At 35.6% G+C, this 18664-nt stretch overlaps 1 protein-coding gene across 4 annotated transcripts in view; it reads right to left on the reverse strand.

The window, feature by feature from the left end:
• Nucleotides 1–3130: 3130 nt before the first annotated feature.
• NGLY1 (N-glycanase 1) overlaps nt 3131–18664 on the reverse strand; it is a 57057-nt gene continuing 41523 nt past the window's right edge. For 2 of the 4 annotated variants that reach the window (XM_021678806.1, XM_021678808.1), the window contains 5 exons: nt 17639–17749; nt 16168–16332; nt 11498–11683; nt 4449–4626; nt 3131–4069 (listed from right to left, as the gene is read on the reverse strand). In XM_021678806.1, the coding sequence (XP_021534481.1) occupies nt 3894–4069; nt 4449–4626; nt 11498–11683; nt 16168–16332; nt 17639–17749 (816 nt within the window). In that variant the 3' untranslated portion in view covers nt 3131–3893. The remainder of the gene's footprint in view (nt 4070–4448; nt 4627–11497; nt 11684–16167; nt 16333–17638; nt 17750–18664) is intronic. The other 2 variants (XM_021678807.1, XM_021678809.1) reach the window with 2 other exon arrangements.

Consider the following 18664-nt stretch of genomic DNA (forward strand, 5'->3'; position numbering starts at 1 on the left):
TCAGTTAGCTATAATGGTTTTCTGGGCATTAGGAATTCAGTAGTGGTAGGGTTGGCATTTCCATCTCGAGGCGTCTCATTCTCATGAAGCTAGTCGCTGAAGGCTGGAGAATCCACTTCTGTGGCTCGAAGATTGGTGCTAGAGGTTGGAGGGAGCCTCTGGTCCTCCCCACAGAGTGGCCTTAGGGCATGGCAACGGATTTCCTCCAGAGTAAGCAATATTAGCAAGCAAGGTTGTTTATGATAAAGCCTCAGAAATCCCACATGGTCACTTTTACCATATTCTTTTGGGCACACAGGCCCGCTCTAATTTAGCATGCAAGGGACAACACAAACACATGGAGGCAAGGCTCATTGAGGGTTGGCTACCACAGCTACAATATGTGGTTTTGGCAAGAATGGGAGGAAATGGGTGCTCTCGAGCACTATCACTGAAGGGTGTAAACTGATGTACCTCCTTTAGAAAATGATGGGATGGTAGACAGGTTAAGATTAAAAATGCACATATCTTCACATATATTCTGTGTGAAATATGATGTTCACTGCAGTAGTGTTTGAAATAACAAAAAAGGGAAAAACTTAAATATCTGTAAATAAGGGAATAAAGGAGTTAAAAAGAATGTGGCAGATCTATGGCCAACCATGTAAAGATTTCTTTAGACACGTTGTTAAGAACACAAGCAAAGAAAATACACTTCTACTTACATAAAAAGACAAAAACCCAATACATGAAAACTGATTTTGTGTGTATGTGTACATGTATGAATACAAAAATCTCCAGGAAAGCTCTGGAAAAACACATGTAAACATTTTTGGCGGTGACTCCTGTAAACGGTGTAGTATGGGGAGCACTTTTACTTTATTGTCTTGTTTGAATTTTTTAACAAAAATGGCTTTAACAATTTAAACATTTAAAATCAGTAAATAACAGACTTCGAGAGACAACCTACAATGCTCTCTCCCAATAAAGAATATGGGCTTCAGTGGTTAGACTTTATGATACTTATTTTAGCCCCTCAGAGGCCCTTTCTGGCTAACTTACGGATTTCTAGTTGCTACTGCAACTGTCGGAGCAAGTCTTTAGAAAATTAAGAGAGCAAGGTCTCACCTTCTGAGTCTGTATTCATTGTGGTGTTTTAATGATAGGGAATGACATTAAAATGCTGCTGGCTCCTCTTAGCCTCTCAGTTTCAAAATACATACAATGTCACTAGGCCTAGCACAAGATGCCACTATGATCGAATGAGACACTGAAGTCATGGGCACTCATTAGACACTACAAAGGTGACCATTATTAGTTTAGGTCCATTCCAAATCTCTTATCAGAAATAAAGCACTGTTTTGGTCCATATAAAGATGTGACGGTAATACACGCTAAGTGGAATAAAACCAATCATGACTTGTGTTGGTTTATTCTTATTCTTTCCCCCCCGCAAGAGTGTTTAAGGAAGGAATGCCACCTGAGTCAGTTATTAGCTTAGAAGAGTGTATTCACTTGGACTATAAAATCAACATACAATTTATTGTTACAGAGGAAAAAAATTATTTAAAAAATTTTCACACAAATGCCAAAGCATCCATATCTAGAACAATCTGTCATCAAATTACAATAAATTTGTTCTCCAGGAAAGCTTACCTATAGGTAGAAAAATCGCTGATTCTAGTACCAGTTTTAACATCTCAACTTGAACATTCCTATCGAAGTATCTATTCGTGAAACACCCACTAGAACAGCAACTCATCGTTTAGACAGGTCATTTAACTTCTCTGGGTTTGAGTTTCCTCAGGGAAAAGTGAGGAGTCCGGGTGAGATGATCATCAACAACCTTTCCTATTCCAAAAGTCCACGATAAACTGTTCTCTAACCCTCCTTTAACGTGAGGCACTTCTCCTTGTAAACTGATAAAACTCACGATTTTCTCAGTTGTAGCTTCTTGTTCATCTTGAGAATGTGAATTCCAGCACAGATACTTTTTTAAACCGCCCTCCATCCAAACTCACTGCAACCAAAAGCAGACTGTAAAACTATCATGATGGGACTTGACCTGAAGCCAGAGTAGAAAGCTGCTCAACCAGACAGAGTCCGTTTCCAGAAGGTGGTGCAGTTACGCCCCCAGTGCTCTGGCATTCACTCTAGGCATAAGGCACCATGTACTCCTAAGTGAGAAGATCCTAAAGGACTGCTACATAGACTGAGCTCTGATATTAGTGCCACTGTGAGTGGGGTCTGCCTGATCAGCCCTTCTTTGCCTGTTCCTTCGGCCTTACCAGTTTATTGTCACTTAGCTTTATACATTACCGAGAATCGTTTTGCTCCGTAATTTCTGCACTATTGCCAATATTTTCTGTACAATAAAGTATCTATTATCATGTACTGGGTACCCTTGGGGTTGAGACTCTCATGGAATACGTTTAAGAAAAGTGTGCAGCTACTTTTCCTCTTCAACATTTCATCTCTATAAAAATAAGACATTTGAACTTGAATCATTTTTCTTACAGCCACAGTAAAAATTAGAATGTACTCTTTTCACAGCTGAGGGACATTCCGTCGAGACTGACATTTTTCTTACATCTTTATGCTTGCCAATCTCTAGGTTTTCTCATGAGGGTTAGGGAGGTTGGGCCACCTGCTCATCACAGTACTCATGTGCCAGTACCAGACACCTCAAGACAGGTAAAAAGTCAAGGCTCTCCAATTTTATGTATTTGGCCACATATGAAGCTATGCTCAACTCAGGAGAATTCCAGAAAACTTTTTAATATTCAAGACTCCTACCTTTAGAGGCATGAACATTTTTTTGAAATGTAACTTTTTAGCAAGAAACTGATCCTCAACAGTTTGACTACAAGGAAAAAGCAAATATAAGACCTTTGTTCAGGATCTTAGTGCATTTTTAATAATGCACACGAATGTCCTACTGAGTTGCACAGGGTGAGAATCTGAGAATGTACTTTTCTTGTATGAAGAGTTGAGAACTCACTTTGCAGAACATCACAAAGAGTGAGAGTACAGGAGCTGTGTCCTCCTCTCCTCTGCCTCCTTTGGTGCTACACAATGCTTGCACAAACGCTTAATAAACGGTCACTAAATTCAACTGGCGAGGTTATATGGACGTACCAAAAACTCTTGATTAACATATACTGTACAATCTAGTTACATAGTTTCAAAGACAGGAACAGATCTTTATTCAATGAGGTAGATAGAAATACTCAAAAGTAAACTCGAAACGTCCACACATGGATTTATAATATATTTCTGAATATATGCAATAAATGTTTTCATAACTCTCGTCTATTCCAACAGTTTTCAATGTTTAGCATACTTATTAAAGATTCTTATTTAGCCAAAGTAAACACTAAAATGATATAAGGCAAAATAATTCATTTTATTTCTTAAATGCCTATGTATTTACAATCATAAAAATGTTCATGCATTGTAACTTACGAGATACTATACTTTCACATTTATTAAAAATTAAAAATCTTAGGAAATCTAATTATTTATGAAGAAATTAATGGCTGATCAAAAAATGTCATATAACTATTATTAGCTTAAGATTATATCATAATCATGAATAGCATTTCATCATGAATACCTTCATTTTACTTTTAAAACTATACTTTTTAGTTTTTAGATTAAAATCTCATATTGAGGCAATAAGACTTTACTTCAAATTACAGTCACATATGGAAGGGAGCTTTTAATTCAAGGTTTCATTATGGTCCATAGTATAAAGATATATTTTCATGAGGGGTACATGATGGATAGCCAGCAAAAGAAATATGCTAGCAGAGGGTAGTAAATTGCCAACTAAGCATGCACTGAACCAACAGACTACTTTAGAACATGGTAAGTCCTTGATTATTGCCAGCTTTTCTATAATGTTCAGGTTCTCAAAGGTCACTGAATTTTATAATTATCTCCAAACAATTTTCTTCATGGTCATTTAAGCTTTGTCTAAACAGCTGGGTATGTTGCCAAGCAACACCACCATCTCCTCTGCTTAATTTTGCTTCCAAAATAACTTCAGTGGCACCAGAAAAATCATGATAGGAGTGAAGAGTTTTATCTGTTGGAGGAAAAAAAAATAATTAACACTTTGCTTTTAGTAACTTAAAGAATATAAAGAAATAGTTTTGGAATACATAGTTTATACCTAACCTGTAGGTACAATCAACCCTTAAAAAAATAAATATAAATTATTCCTTATAGAGGAAGTATGTCCTTTGAAACAAAGAAATGGCTTTTCTTCATCCATTTGTGTTTCACAATAAAAAACACAAACAGTTCTATTAGAATGAGGTTATACAAGTTTTAATTTTATTTATTTATTTATTTTGCTGCAGTAGTATGAATGACTCTTGGGTATGAAAAGCTCAAATAAGTGCAATTATTTTTCAGAGTGTTAAATATACTCATCATGATTAATTCTTCAGTCAAATGCTTACCGCCTGACAGTTCTACTTGGGCTGTTTCAGATCGCAATTTCCACTGTATTGTTCCAGTCTGAAAGGTTTGACTACTTGTTCTAATGGAAATGCTATCTACTTTTAGGCCAACTGACCCACACTCAAACTTCCAGGAAATATAAGCATAAGATGATCCTTCCCTTCGGGCTAAATATACCTACAAAGGAGGAGGAGAACGAAGAATTGTCACAAATAATAAAACAGTGCAGAAAACACATATAGTCAAAGTCTTACTGTCATAGGGTACTATATACAAACGATTATTAAAAACCTAATTTCTTCCCCACTGAGAAGATTTTCACTGTTAACATTTTGCATTTTATCAGCAATTTTTCCTATAGTGTATTTTGCTCTGGAAGAAAGATACTTGGATACAGGTGCCCCGATAAATATAGCGCTAAGGGGTAGATGCTAACCACGTTTTAGTAAATCATATTTTCTTTTAAATTAGTTAAGTCCAGCTATTTAACATGAACTTTATGATGAGTCCTGCTGAAAATGAAGAATCCTCTTAGATGCAATTATTCTTTATCTTCTTTTCTAAGTCTGGATTTTTAGATAAGCTTTTCTAGAGCGAGATGGGCCATCTACCTAAGTTAAGAAAATAACTCAGTCATTGTTAAGTAATGGTTTAAAATGTAGTATTCATGCTGTCTCTCTACATAGTATGCTCCCATTCTTTCACTATCAGTGACCCTTACCACTTTAAATATATACTATTTAAGGCATCCAAGTTTACTGGCTGCTTCCAGCTCATCTCCTCTCATAGTTTCAAGTACATTCTTGAAGATGTGGACGTGAACACTGACATCCACAGCCTTGGTCTTTCACAGGTAACTCCATTCACCCAGGCCCAAGCCCCTAAAAATTTGACTCTTTAATCACTTATCCCTGATGCTCAAACTCACGCAATAACTCATGCATTTCTTTGAAATAAATCTCAAAAAAACCCTTTCCTTATTTATACCACACTTACCACTATAGTCATGACTTTATGCTCATCTCTCTCCAACTGCCTAATTAATCTTTTTAAAAGCCCACATCCTTCCTATCAGTTGCATGGTCTAGAATGTACAGCAAGTAACTGGCTTGAGCTTAAAATCCGAACTCTCAGCTTTCACAGTCCTCCAGAATTTCACACCATTGTGAACTGCCAATAATTCTTTACCCAAATGTAAATTGTATCAGGTGTATACTTAGTATGATCTTAACCAAATCATAAGTTTTCTGGGGGCACAGGCTCTGGATTCATATGGGTTTAATAAACAGTATTTAAGTATTAAAAGTTTGCATACACACATATTCTTTTAGAAACCTCTTACTTCTTGGGACAAATAGAAGTACCATATGATACATCTGCCATGGAAATGTCCTACTACCTGTTTTTAGTCATCAAGTAAAAAATCAATCGCTGCTAGCATTCTATTGATAGTCTATTCTATTTCACAACCTATAGTTTTTCTTCCAGGTCAAATATGTCAGCTAATTTAATTGGAAAGTTTTTAGAATCAGTGAGCTGGAAGTTATCAACAACTAAAAACAATCACTCCTCACGGAAAATGATTTAAACTCTTTAGACTAGATTGCACTGGATGGCACACCTAGATGTATGGAAGTGTTGACTGTTCCACTCAAGTTTAGGGAAATCTCACTATAAACTCCTCTAATGCCCACATATTCCCACTGCAGTGTTTCTCCTACACCTGGGGCTGAGGACTGACCAGTGCTCCCTGGGAGTAACTGGTTCCATCTATCCTAAACTACTGGCCGTCTACGGATTACCTGTAATTTAATTACTACTTCAAAACCATGCCTAGTAAAGGGGATTAACTGGAAAAGATGAGCCAAACAGTAGGGTTATTGGAAGAAAGGTGGTTGGAAGAAACTAAAAGAACTGGGGAAAAGTAATCTGAAGACAAATACATTCAGATTTATGTCTCAGTATATACTTTTTTACGTCTTATATCTTTTTTAGAGTTCAGTAGTTTCAAATGATCCCCTCCCCCTAAAAGTGTGGGTATAAAATATGACAGATTGAAGTCAGGTTAATTTCAAATTCCTAGCTTACTCCCAGAATTGTCTTAGTTACACCACATGGGTCTGGGCCACAGCTGTGGTTTTAACTGTCATAAGAAGGTTTATAATAGCTGTTGAACATGTCTGAGACAATTGCTTGTTCTAAAATTCGCATTTTTCAGTCGTAAAGGCATCAGTTTTTAAGACTCTAAAAAGTTAAAGGATAGGATAGAATTCATCATGGAATTCTTAAATGCTTAAATAAACATTCAAACACATTGTGAGCAAATAAAAGGTCTCTTAGGCTAAAGAAACAGTATATGGAAATAAAAGACTCTATTGATACTGAAAATTCATGTCATCTTTTTCTCACAATATATTCTGTCTGTACCATTTTAACCAACTAATTTTAACTCAGCATTTTTGGAGGCAGAAGCTATCAAGAATATGTATACTCAGTTTGATAACTGAAATGTGCCCAAACAGTAAGATTTATATAAATACCCAACTGTAGTCCTTTCTATGTGTAATAGCAACAGAACCAGTAATTATAATTTATTTAGGAGGAAAAAAGTACTTTATAAACTTTCAAATATTCAATTGTTTGGTCTAGAGAAAGAAATTTTTTTTTTTTTTTTAAACTATTGGATGTTCCTTACTTCTTGGGTTATCTTAGACAAATTTTTGGCTGTCGGCTTTTTAATTCATCGGTGCCATTTACTGTGTGCAGTTCTATAGGCTTGCTCTTGCAGTTTCGGGGACTATCAAGAGCTACCTTACTTTAGTAGCAGGAAGAGTAAAATCAGAAGTCATGGAGTTTACCCCTACAGACTTGAAATCTATACAGCACCCCACCCCCTCCCTCTAGTGACCCATCCCTTCCCTTTTTTTGGCAACTGTAAGGCATACAGTGCAGGCAGATCACAACCTATGGGTGACAATGAGACCAGTCTGTGTATGGCTTAAGGTCTCAGCTATGCCATTAACAATGCACACAACGCAAACTTATCCTTTGGATTATAGCTGTGACCACTATTTTCAAGACTGAGAACAATATGCATGTGAGGTTCTTTATGTTTTATGTTTTTCACATTCTACAGAAGATCCTTACTTAAAGATTTTCTGATTACTATATGCCAGGCTGTTCTGTCCACTGCTATGGTTTTCTGGAGGTTTGGTTTGTACTGCACTGTTGAAGCTGTTCTTTGCTCTGCTCTTAAAATGATTTTTGTGCTTAGCCTGTTAAGATTAACTCTAGTTAAAAAAAAAAAAGATGAACTTAAGTTTACTGTACAACAGACACTCTGCACATATTCCTACACATATCTAGCAGAACAACTGCATTTCAATAGATTTTAATTTAATGCTAGTAAATTGGTATTGCTCATGATTATTTTTGGTTATTCCATTTTATCACTGAAATCAAACATAAATCACTGTCAGTCCCCACTGTATTTACATCTTTCCGTATTATGCTTATTTTTTCTATTTGTAGCCTCCGTAATTACCTCTGGATCATGAGTGTGATCATGTCCTTCCCTTGCCTGAAATCTTTCATGGTTTCCTATTACGTAACTGCAAGGTAATCAAAGTCCCTGGGACCTGACCACTGTTTGCCCCTCTAGTCTCATTTCCCACTCTTCTCCCCCGTATTTCCTACTACATACTCTTCCCTAAATATACCAGACGTTTCTCACCCCAGTGCTTTTGCACATGCTGTATCTCCTGCTCCCTTTTTCTACATCCTATCTCCACACTGAGAAACTCTCCCTCTGCCTCCTTCTCCAAAAGCCTATTCAGGTATTACTTCTTCTGCAAGGTCATCATCTCTGACTCAAGAAGGGATAGTGGCTCTTCATTCTGTCTTCTTTCCCTTAGAGTCATATACAGATCCATATTCTTCTAGCACTTATCGCACTAATCTGAACAACTGGTCCACATGTCTTTCTCCTCCAGTAGCCTATGCTCACCTTGAGGCTCGACTCCTAATTTATCATTACATCCTAAGGGCCAAGCACAATGTCTGACAATGCATGTTTACTGAATGACTAAATGAATCAATTCTTGACATAATGCCACACCCCAAAAAGTGCTAAAGTGACTCTAGTGACAAAGATGACACTTTGCAAGAAGTACCTAAGGACATGCCAAGGGATAGTCTGAATGAAGACAGAGTATCTTTGACACTCTACACAGTCTGAGGGTGGTATAGAATTTATGCCATATGCATTCAAACATTCTTTCTTACATTCAGCAATCTTTACTAAACATTTATCAGGCACTATGCTAGACATATGCATACTGAGAGTACAAGTGAGTAAAAAAAGACAAAGCCTTTTCTTTGAGAATGCTTACAATTCTAGTAGGACAGAGACAAATAATCTATTCTTACACAAATTTGTTAAATAAATGTCATGAAGGAGAGGTACATGTACAGTGAATAAATAAAGGGGGAAATGGATCCAGTTAGCTGGGACTAGAGGGAGTGAGGCTTATACCAAGTTCCAAGCAAAGGAATAAGCGAATCTAACACAAAGGAAAGTAAAAGGGGTTCTGTACAGAAGGAAGAAGGGCAGTGCCGCTGCAATGTAGAGCAAGGGGGTAGCATGGTGCAAGGCGAGGCCAGAGAAGAAGGCAGAGGCCAGACTCAGAAGAGACTTGAGCTATTTCTTACCCTACGAGCACTCAGTAATGACTGGGGTTTGGAAAATGCTTTTGTGGCTTAACAGCATGGAAAACAACTGTGAGATGCAGGAAGACTAATTAGGAAGCTATTAACACTTTTATCAAGGTGTTATCATTTGCCTCCTAAAAGATATATTGGTCTTCTTGATTCAGCTTTTTATATTCCTTCCAAATAAGACATCACTGAACAGTGTATTTGCCAAATAGTAACATTTAGTAAGTCTCCCTGTTCTTGGGAGGCTAACTCTGAGAGGGTAAGAATCTGTTCTAAATATCTGAGGGCAGACTGCATGTGATCTGTCATGATTCCAGGCTGGAGGTTACTGAGGAAAGGTGTGGTGGGAAATAGGCTTCTTCTATTTAGTGGAGCTAGAGAATCCCTAATTGGGAACATACTAATACAAAACTAAAAATACTGACTTAGGTGGAAAATTCAATGTTTCAGTGGCAATATATTACTTCTGAGTTATTAGACTCTGTAAGTGTAATTAAGATTCTAATATTTTCTTCATATTATAACTCGAAACAGAGTCATTCAACTTCTAAGTGATGTCCTTTGTACACGTATATCAAGGCATAAACTTAAAATTGAGTGGGAGCCTGTTTTTTACTTAATGGCCTCTGCATCTCCTTTACATTATTTAACTCTTACTCATAAATATACCGTCTGGCCACAATGGTCTATTCAGAGAACTCCAAAACATGCCATGTACTGCATGCTTTTCCCCTACTATTCCCTTGCTTTATGAACACCTACTCATCCTTCAGCGTCCAGCTCAAATGTCGCCTGCTCTGCGGAGCTTTCCCCAACTCCCACAGCCAGAGCTAATTACTCCCTCCTTGGTGTTTCCATAGCAATGTGTTGATATCCTTATTATAGCACTCTGCATCGTGGGTAAGATGGCTGTTTATGCTTCAGCTTCCCCTGTTAGATTGTGAGGGCAGAAACCGTATCTTTATCTTTTTATCCATGTAGCTGAGAACAACGCCTGACATAACAGGCATTCAGTACATGTTTGCTGATGAACAAATGAGTAAGACAGAGAAGAAATAGCCCATAGAATCGATCTGTTTCTCATCACACCACATCTTCTGCAGAAAGTCATTATTTTCTCCATTAACTTTCTCCATTAACACTGCTGGTGAGGAAGAAAGGCATACTCTTTCTTTAGTTCCACAAGGATAGCTTAGTCCTTGGATAAATAACATGTCTATCCTATCCTTTCTGTTCCGAAGAATCTTTAGGCTAAGAATAGTCTTCCAGAGAAGTTCATCCTCTCTCATTAACTACATAATCAATTACAGATATACACATCTTAAAATTTTCAATTTGATCTTGCTCTATTTTTTATGTTCTTCAACTCAAGAAGAAAATTCCTAAACCTACAATTTTAATAATGTTGTAAGTTATTCTTAGTTTAATACAAAAAGATCACCAATATAAGCACCAAGGTAAATTTTAGAACCAAAACATACGACTGGAAAAGAAAAGGCAAGGATCTCATCTCTGTATGTCTTCTGTATTCTGATTAATGCCTAGAACAGTGATAAGCATAAACACTAGTAGCTGTTAACCCGTGGCTTACTTTTAAAATCTAGCCAATATGTCTTACAAATGAGAAACTTCCCTTCCTACTCAAACTTTAAAAGCTCCCTATAAGCTGATTAACTCCTATGAAAATCTATCAATAACATGGTTCGATCTACTGAGGTCATGTGAATAGTTCTGTGTTCATTTCTGGCGCGTATCTAAGGGGAGGTCAGTTTAAAGGCAAAGCTTCTTACCTGTAACAGATAACCTGTGCCGACAGTGCAGGTGGGTATAAGTAAACTACTATAGTCCTAGCATCCATTCCTTTATTCTTTAGGGCATGGAGAAGAAATAACCAATATAGCTGCTTAATCATCCACATTCTTATGAAATTAAAGTGTGTCAAATGGTTAGCTCTTGGGACTTTAGATTAAATGTTAGAGTCCCCAATAGCCTGCATTTAGTAGGTAATCAATAAGTACCTGTAAAGGAATTAAATAACACTATATTTTATATATTCAGGCAAAAACTAGTCATGAGTTGGTCGCACACTTATTTTCCCCATGAGTGAATTAAGTTCAGCCTCTTTGATGAAAATGGATGCTTTCCTTGATACAAATGCACAAATTTCTTAGGGACTTTTGATTAAACAAATCTTGGAAGCAGGATTTTCTTTTACAGGTTTGACGATCACTAAAATTTTGATATATTAGTTTTCACATTATACACAACTGAAATAATCTACATTTGTTTAAACAATGACAAAGTTTTTAAACAGTTTCATGCATGAAATTACCATGTTCCAGTCTGTTTCAACTTTTCTGAATATGGATTCCATTTTCCACACACCATTCTCCCATCCAGAAATGGTGTGATTATTATTTGAAACTCGGACGTAACTGTCTTTCACAACATTGTAACAAAGGTGGAGTTGTTTCAAAATCTTCTCATTTTCAGAGGGGATGAACAGGGTTTCTTTTCTCTTAAAAAGAAAGCAGAATTGGTTTTCAAAATAATGGAAGACTATATATGAGGAACTGCTATGTACAGTGGTAAGAGCTTCCTTCAACTTGAAAATGAAGAGTTGGTGCCATTGAAAATTTTGGAAAATATTTTATAGGTTAAGTAGGATTAGTATGATGATATAGCACCAACAATTACTAAACAGAAAATGTGAAGTACTAAACAGAAAACGAGAAGTATAAACTATATATACCTCTGATTTATATTTTTGTGATTTGTGTTCAACCTAAATTCACTTCTCTTTCTTCATTTCTACCACCAACATCTCCAAATTGGACTCCAATTGTCTCCTAAAGTTGACTCCCAGCTATCAACTCTTACCTCTCCTATCCATGCTCCACATGGTAATGAAATTGATTTTCTAGATATTGGGATAAATTGGGATATGTCACTTTTTTGCTTAACTCACTCCAGTGACTTCCACTGTACTTAAACTCCAAACCTTTACCATGGCTACTAGGACTCTAAATGATCTATTCCCTACTTACTTTTCCAACCAATCTCATGTTACTCTTCCATTAGCTCCTCAAAAAGGTCCAGCTAGTTCCTGCCTCAGGACCTTGACACATGCTGTTCCCGCTGTCTGGAATGCTATTCTTTCCACTCTCCATATACTTGATTCTTTCTCATCCTTCTGGCCTCAACTTAAAGCCATTTCATTAGTATCATTTCCTGATACCCTAAGCTAGGAGAGTGCCTGGGACACATAGCTTGAAACAATTCTCCACATGTGTAAATTACTACAAAAGGTCATGCTTTACCTTAAAATTCCAGGAAAAACTTCTAGCCCAAAATAAATTCAAGTTTGTTGTAATGTAAATCCCCAGAAATCCTGAAATCACTGAGTGAATCTAAAGTCTAGGAAAGATAATATATTTATCCTGTGTCTTTATGTGCCACTAACACAATGGCCCTTGTTCTTTAAACATGGGCATAGTAGCATTTTGTTATAGGGGCTGCCCTGTGCTTTGCAGGTTGTCTTACCAGACATTGCCAAATATCCCCTGGAAGGCAAAAATCACCCACCATTGAGAACCACTGCTCTAGTCTGTGTCAATGTCTTGCCACAGTATTTGCTAATCAATCAAAAGAGTAGGCAATGCTTTTTTGTTAAACATTGGGTACTAGGTATTAAACAATATGAAAACTTGAAATGTACAAGAATCAATAAGCAGAATATAAAACATCTTAGAAACAACAAGTGTTTGTGTATATACATCACTGTCAGCATTATTAAAATAGTAACGCTAAATATATAAAAAAGATAATTCCCTAGTAGAACCTGTGAATATTACTGTCAAAAAGGTAAAGAAAAAAAGCAGCTTATTTTTATAAAATGATTTATAATTATGAATGATAACTTCAAAACAAGCATGTAACAAAACTTCCCAGTTCTTTTCTTCTTTATCAAAGATATTATAAGGTGCTGACAGAAGCCAAATGGAAACAAAATTTAAAAGTAGCATTATCTACTAATTTACAAAGGATAACTAATTACCAAAGGTAAAAGATACTTATGCTACTGAACATAATCATATATGCAACTGAATAATGGAGCAAGAATAACATTAATATTTCACAGAATCTTTTATTTTTTTAAGATTTTATTTATTTATTTAATAGGGCAAGCGAGTGGTGGGAGGAGCAGAGGGAGAGGGACAAGCAGACTCTGTGCTGAGTGTGGAGCCTGATGTGGGGCTCAGTCTCATGACCCTGAGGTCATGACCTGAGCCGAAACCAAGAGTTGGATGCTCAACTGACTGAGCCAGCCAGGTGCCCCTCATAAAATCTTTTAAATCTAAGATTAAGATAAAACTTTTCTTTCTGGAAATAATATCACCAATGTTTCCTTCTTTTCCAAACGATTTCAAGGTGCAGTTCCAGAACTTTTTAGGACTGACATTTTTCATTATTCAATTTACTTTTAAAACAAACATCTACTTCTAAAAAGGAAAATGTATTTTTTTTTTAAAGATTTTATTTATTTATTTGAAAGAGAGAGCACGAGAGGGAAGAGGGTCAGAGGGAGAAGCAGGCTCCCCGCTGAGCAGGGAGCCCGACGCGGGACTCGATCCCGGGACTCCAGGATCATGACCTGAGCCGAAGGCAGTCGCTTAACCGACAGAGCCACCCAGGCGCTCAGGAAAATGATGTTTTAAATCCATGTCTGTAATGGTCTCCAGTAACTGAGAAATTAAAAAAAAATTTCAAAAGAGAAGACAATCTGGGCATATGACCCAATTCATATTTTTAAAGTTTAATCAACTTACATGCCATACAAGAGGAAGCACATCCGTCCATAAAAAGAAAAAAGAATGAAGACCTAATATCGATGTTTTATTTAAATTGAACACAGCTGTGAATTAAATTAGCTCTTTTAAACTGGCTTCATTTAGATTTAAACTTGTAACTTGCACTGCATCAGCAGTGATTTGAATTATCTGTTGAATTTAGATCTTGTAATTCTGTGGCTGAACCAACACTTTCAACTGCCTCCTAAAGTAAATTAAAAAGCAAACATAAAGTTTACTGGGGATGATTTGCCCATTTTGGACATATTCCTTTATTGGAGAAACGAGTTGCAACAATGGCAAATTTAGAAAAAGTAGATATAAAACCCTAATTTCTTTGGAATTTTGATATGATATCATGGTGGCTTATTTTCCTTCTAAGCATTTTTCATTACATATCTTCTTAGACATTTACATAAAACACTTTCTAGTGAGTGAACTTTAAGTTCCCTAAGCGCAAGGGACAGGTCTACTGTACTTTTTTAATGTCCATTACAGAGCACATTGCTTTTCATCTAGCCCCTAATATAGGCATATTTCCATTGTTCATTATTTAATTTTGGGACATTAATCAAGACATAAAGTCTTAATATAAATTTGACAATATAATAGTAATTACACCAGCAATGATATTTCTAGCCAATACCAGATGTATATAGCAAATATATATGAAATAAACACTTTCATCCACTGGATTATCCAGATTCTATTATTTTTCCCACTGTACTTTATAAATTTATGTATATATATAAGTATACATATTTATATGTATTTTCATATATATTTAAATATATATTTAAATATAATATATTTAAATATTATATATTATATATTATGAAATATATATTTCATATATATTCATATATATATTTTTTCATATATATATGAGAAAAGGTAAACATGGCTCTAAAAACGTATTAAATCTTATTTTGAAAAACTTGAACAAGCATTTCCCAAAAGAGGATATCCAAAAATTTAAAGAACAGGCATTCAACTTCATTAGTCATCACCAAACTACAAAGTAAAATCACAATGTAATACTACTACATACCACCAGAGCTGCTAAAATGAAAAAGACAAAACCAACTACAGGTGAAGATGTGGAAAATTCGCATTCACTGCTGGTGAGAGTGTAAACTGGCCCAACCGCTTTGGAAAGCTGCTTGGCAGTATCCAACAAGGCTATCACCTAGCAATTCCACTCCTAGGTATATACCTAACTCAAATGCATAAAGACATTCACCTAAAGCATGTATATAAATGTCCACAGCAGTACGATTTTTAACAGTCAAAACCTAGCAACAGCCCAAATACCTATCAATGGTGGCATGGATAAATTGCATTTATAAAATGGAATATTATACAGCAATGAGAATAAATGTGCCATAAACATGCAGCAGCAAGTCTGAATTTCACAAAATAATATTGAGAAAAAAAGTATTCACAAGAGTACGTATGTTACAATTCCATTTACATAAAGCACAGTAACAGGCAAAACTAATCTATGATGTTAGAAACCAGGATAATGGTTATTCTTAGTGGTGGCAGAAGTGACTGGAAGGGAACTCACGGTTGTTCCTCAGATTCTGGTGGTCTATTTCTCACTCTGGTTGGTGGTTACATGGGTGCTCAATTTGTGAAAATTTGTTAAGCTGTACACTTATAATTTGTATATTTTTCTGTATGTACTTCAGTAACAGTTACACTACACTGAAAATTTACATAGGAAAATCATATTTTAAAATGCCTTGCTAACTCCTGCATGTGAATATACTATATCAATCAATTATTGGTTCTTTCAAATGTTTATGTTTTTTAATAATTACTCTAAAAAGTTCATTGAAAGGTCATGGCCTGGGGCGCCTGGGTGGCTCAATCAGTTAAGCATCTGCCTTTGGCTCAGGTCATGATCTCAGGGTCCTGGGACAGAGCCCCACATCGGCCTCTTTGCTCAGCAGGGAGTCTGCTTCTCCCTCTCCTTCTCCCTGCAGCTCCCCTTGCTTATGCTCTCTGTCAAATGAATAAATAAGATCTTAAAAAAAAAAAAGAAAAAGAAAGAAAGGTCATGGCCATTGCATTTTTCTGTAAGCAAAGAGCACAGTATTGGAAACAGTCAAGTGAGAAGATTATCATGCTATAATGAATTAAATACCTCTAGACCCATTTCACCTCGGGCTACTCTCCAAGCCACTGACCCAGATATTCTTCCACCAAGTTCTCCAGGTTTAGGGGTTTTGGGAGATATAAATTCAACAAGCTCCACAATTATCCTCTGGAGAAGTTCTTTTCTTCTGTTTTCTGACAAAGATATTTGCCTCTGAAATTCATGTTTTTAAAAAAGTCATTAAGATGAGGGAAATGTAGAGGTCCACCTCTAAGGAGGAATATACATAAAACATTTGTATCTTAATGGGATCTTGAAAGATATAACCAACTTTTTGTTCATACATAGTTATTTGGAAAATAAGACACTGTGGAAAACTTAAAATAATTTTACAAATTTTATGTAATTTTATGTAAAGAAATAATTTGACATCCATATCCAACTCTTCTTTACTGTCCTAGATTTTAAAATGGAGGTAGCAACTTCTGCTTCCAGCTATGACAGACTAGCTTGTGCCAGACCAACTGTCCTACCAAGAAAAGGTACAAAAGCTGGGCAAAACATCACATGCAGACACACACGTACAAACGCCTATTTAAATACAACAGAAAGCTACCAAGGTAACCAGAGCTAAAGAAGCTAAGATCCCAAGGAAAGAAATGAATTGTGGTGAACTGAAAATACACCTCTTTCCCTTCCAGGCATTTGCCAATTATTAACTGGTATGAGCAAAAGAGAGTGAGAAAACAACCATGAAATGATGGCTCACGTGCAGAAGAACACAGCAGAATTTTTACAGAATCTCAGTACTGTGGAGTAAATAGGCTGGAGTTCAAAGCCTTTCAAGGTGAGAGGCTCTAGTAAATACTCCAGATTTTCAGGTTAGGCTCTCTGAAGGGCTGCACATTAGAAGGTGAAATTCCAAACAGACGGAAAGAAACTTCACCTTGAAACTCAATCACTGGGTTAAGTGGATGTGTCCTATTCTAACTGCTTGCCAGAATCAAAATTAGTGGTTTGGCTTTTAAATTGTAAAAAAAACCCCACACATGTATAATAGTAAAAAATTTCAATACTACCAAAGGGATATAAAATAAAAACTGAATCTTCCTTTTTCAACCTCTAGTTCCTCTCTTCAGAAGTAGTCACTGTTAACAATTTCCTGTGCCTTGTTTTCAAAAATTTCCATCCTTGGAGAAATGTGTGTAATTATATTCAAGACACAATTTCTTTGAAAAATAAAAACATACTTTTTATGTCTAGTATTACATACACTGAAATTCTGTTTCACTAAACTTTGGAAAGAGATGTTATGACAATTGAATATGCAAAAAAGCCACATATTTAAAATAAGTCCTCAAAATTTTCAATGAACAAAAAAAAACATTTTAACATATTAGAATATTTTTGCTTGCAAAATAATGCTACTACTTTCAGAATTTCAATGGGTTAAAAACTGGCCTTTCCTGATTATATAAAAAACTTCAAATGTCCTTTCAAAAATGCCAAATGCTCGTACCTGTTTATTAAGTCCATTAATAGTTTCTCGAAGTAATTCTTCTTTAACCTCAGTTCTTCTGGAGATTACCTCATCATGTTTACAAGAATATCGCCAAGTGACATCAACCACCTCAAATTACAGAATACAGTATTTAACAAGAATACAACCATCAACCTTTTGCTAACCACCTAGAATGTATGTAATTGTTAAATAGATTTTTAAAATGCTATCTTTTGTTTAATTTCTTAAATTTTAAAACCTATGAAAAAAAGTAAAAAAGAATATACTTTTTATTCATTTTCTAACAGGTACACTTTCAGGAAATCCTGTGACAAAATGAGATTTCCAAAACATTTAGCTTTTAAAAACTTATTTACGAAGTTGATTACATAAAATTAAACAAATAAAACCTTGTTCCATTTTTATTGTATTAAATTTATATTAAAGAACTAATTTTTGACAAAGGTACAAAGACAATTCAATGGAAAAAAGACAACCTTTTCAACAAATGACGCTAGAACAATTTGTTATCCAAATGGAAAATAATGAATTTCAACCCACACAGTGGACTATATACAAAAATTAACTCAAAATGGATGATAGAACCCAATGTAAAACTGAAAGTATAAATTTTTAAAACATAGGATAAAATCATTGTGGCTTGGGCAAGGCAAAAATTTCTTAGATACATCAAAAAGTACAACCCATCATTTCACATCTATACAAATACTGAATCATTCATTATGTTGTACATGTGCAACTCTGTCTGCTATACCTCATTTAAAAAAGAAAAAAAGCACAATCCCTAAAGAACAAATTGATTAACTGAACATTATCAATTTTGTCTCTAAAAGTCACTGACAGAATGAAAAGACACACCACCGACAAGGAGAAAATCTTTGCAAAGCATTTATCTGAAAAATGACTTGTATGCAGAATATATGAAGAATTCTCAAAACTCAACAATAAGAAAATGAACAACCCAATTTTAAAAAAATGGGCAAAGAGGACTATGCATGGCAAATGCAATAAGAAGATACTCAG

This window comes from Neomonachus schauinslandi, chromosome 1 (assembly GCF_002201575.2).
Source record: "Neomonachus schauinslandi chromosome 1, ASM220157v2, whole genome shotgun sequence".
Lineage (NCBI taxonomy): Eukaryota > Metazoa > Chordata > Mammalia > Carnivora > Phocidae > Neomonachus > Neomonachus schauinslandi.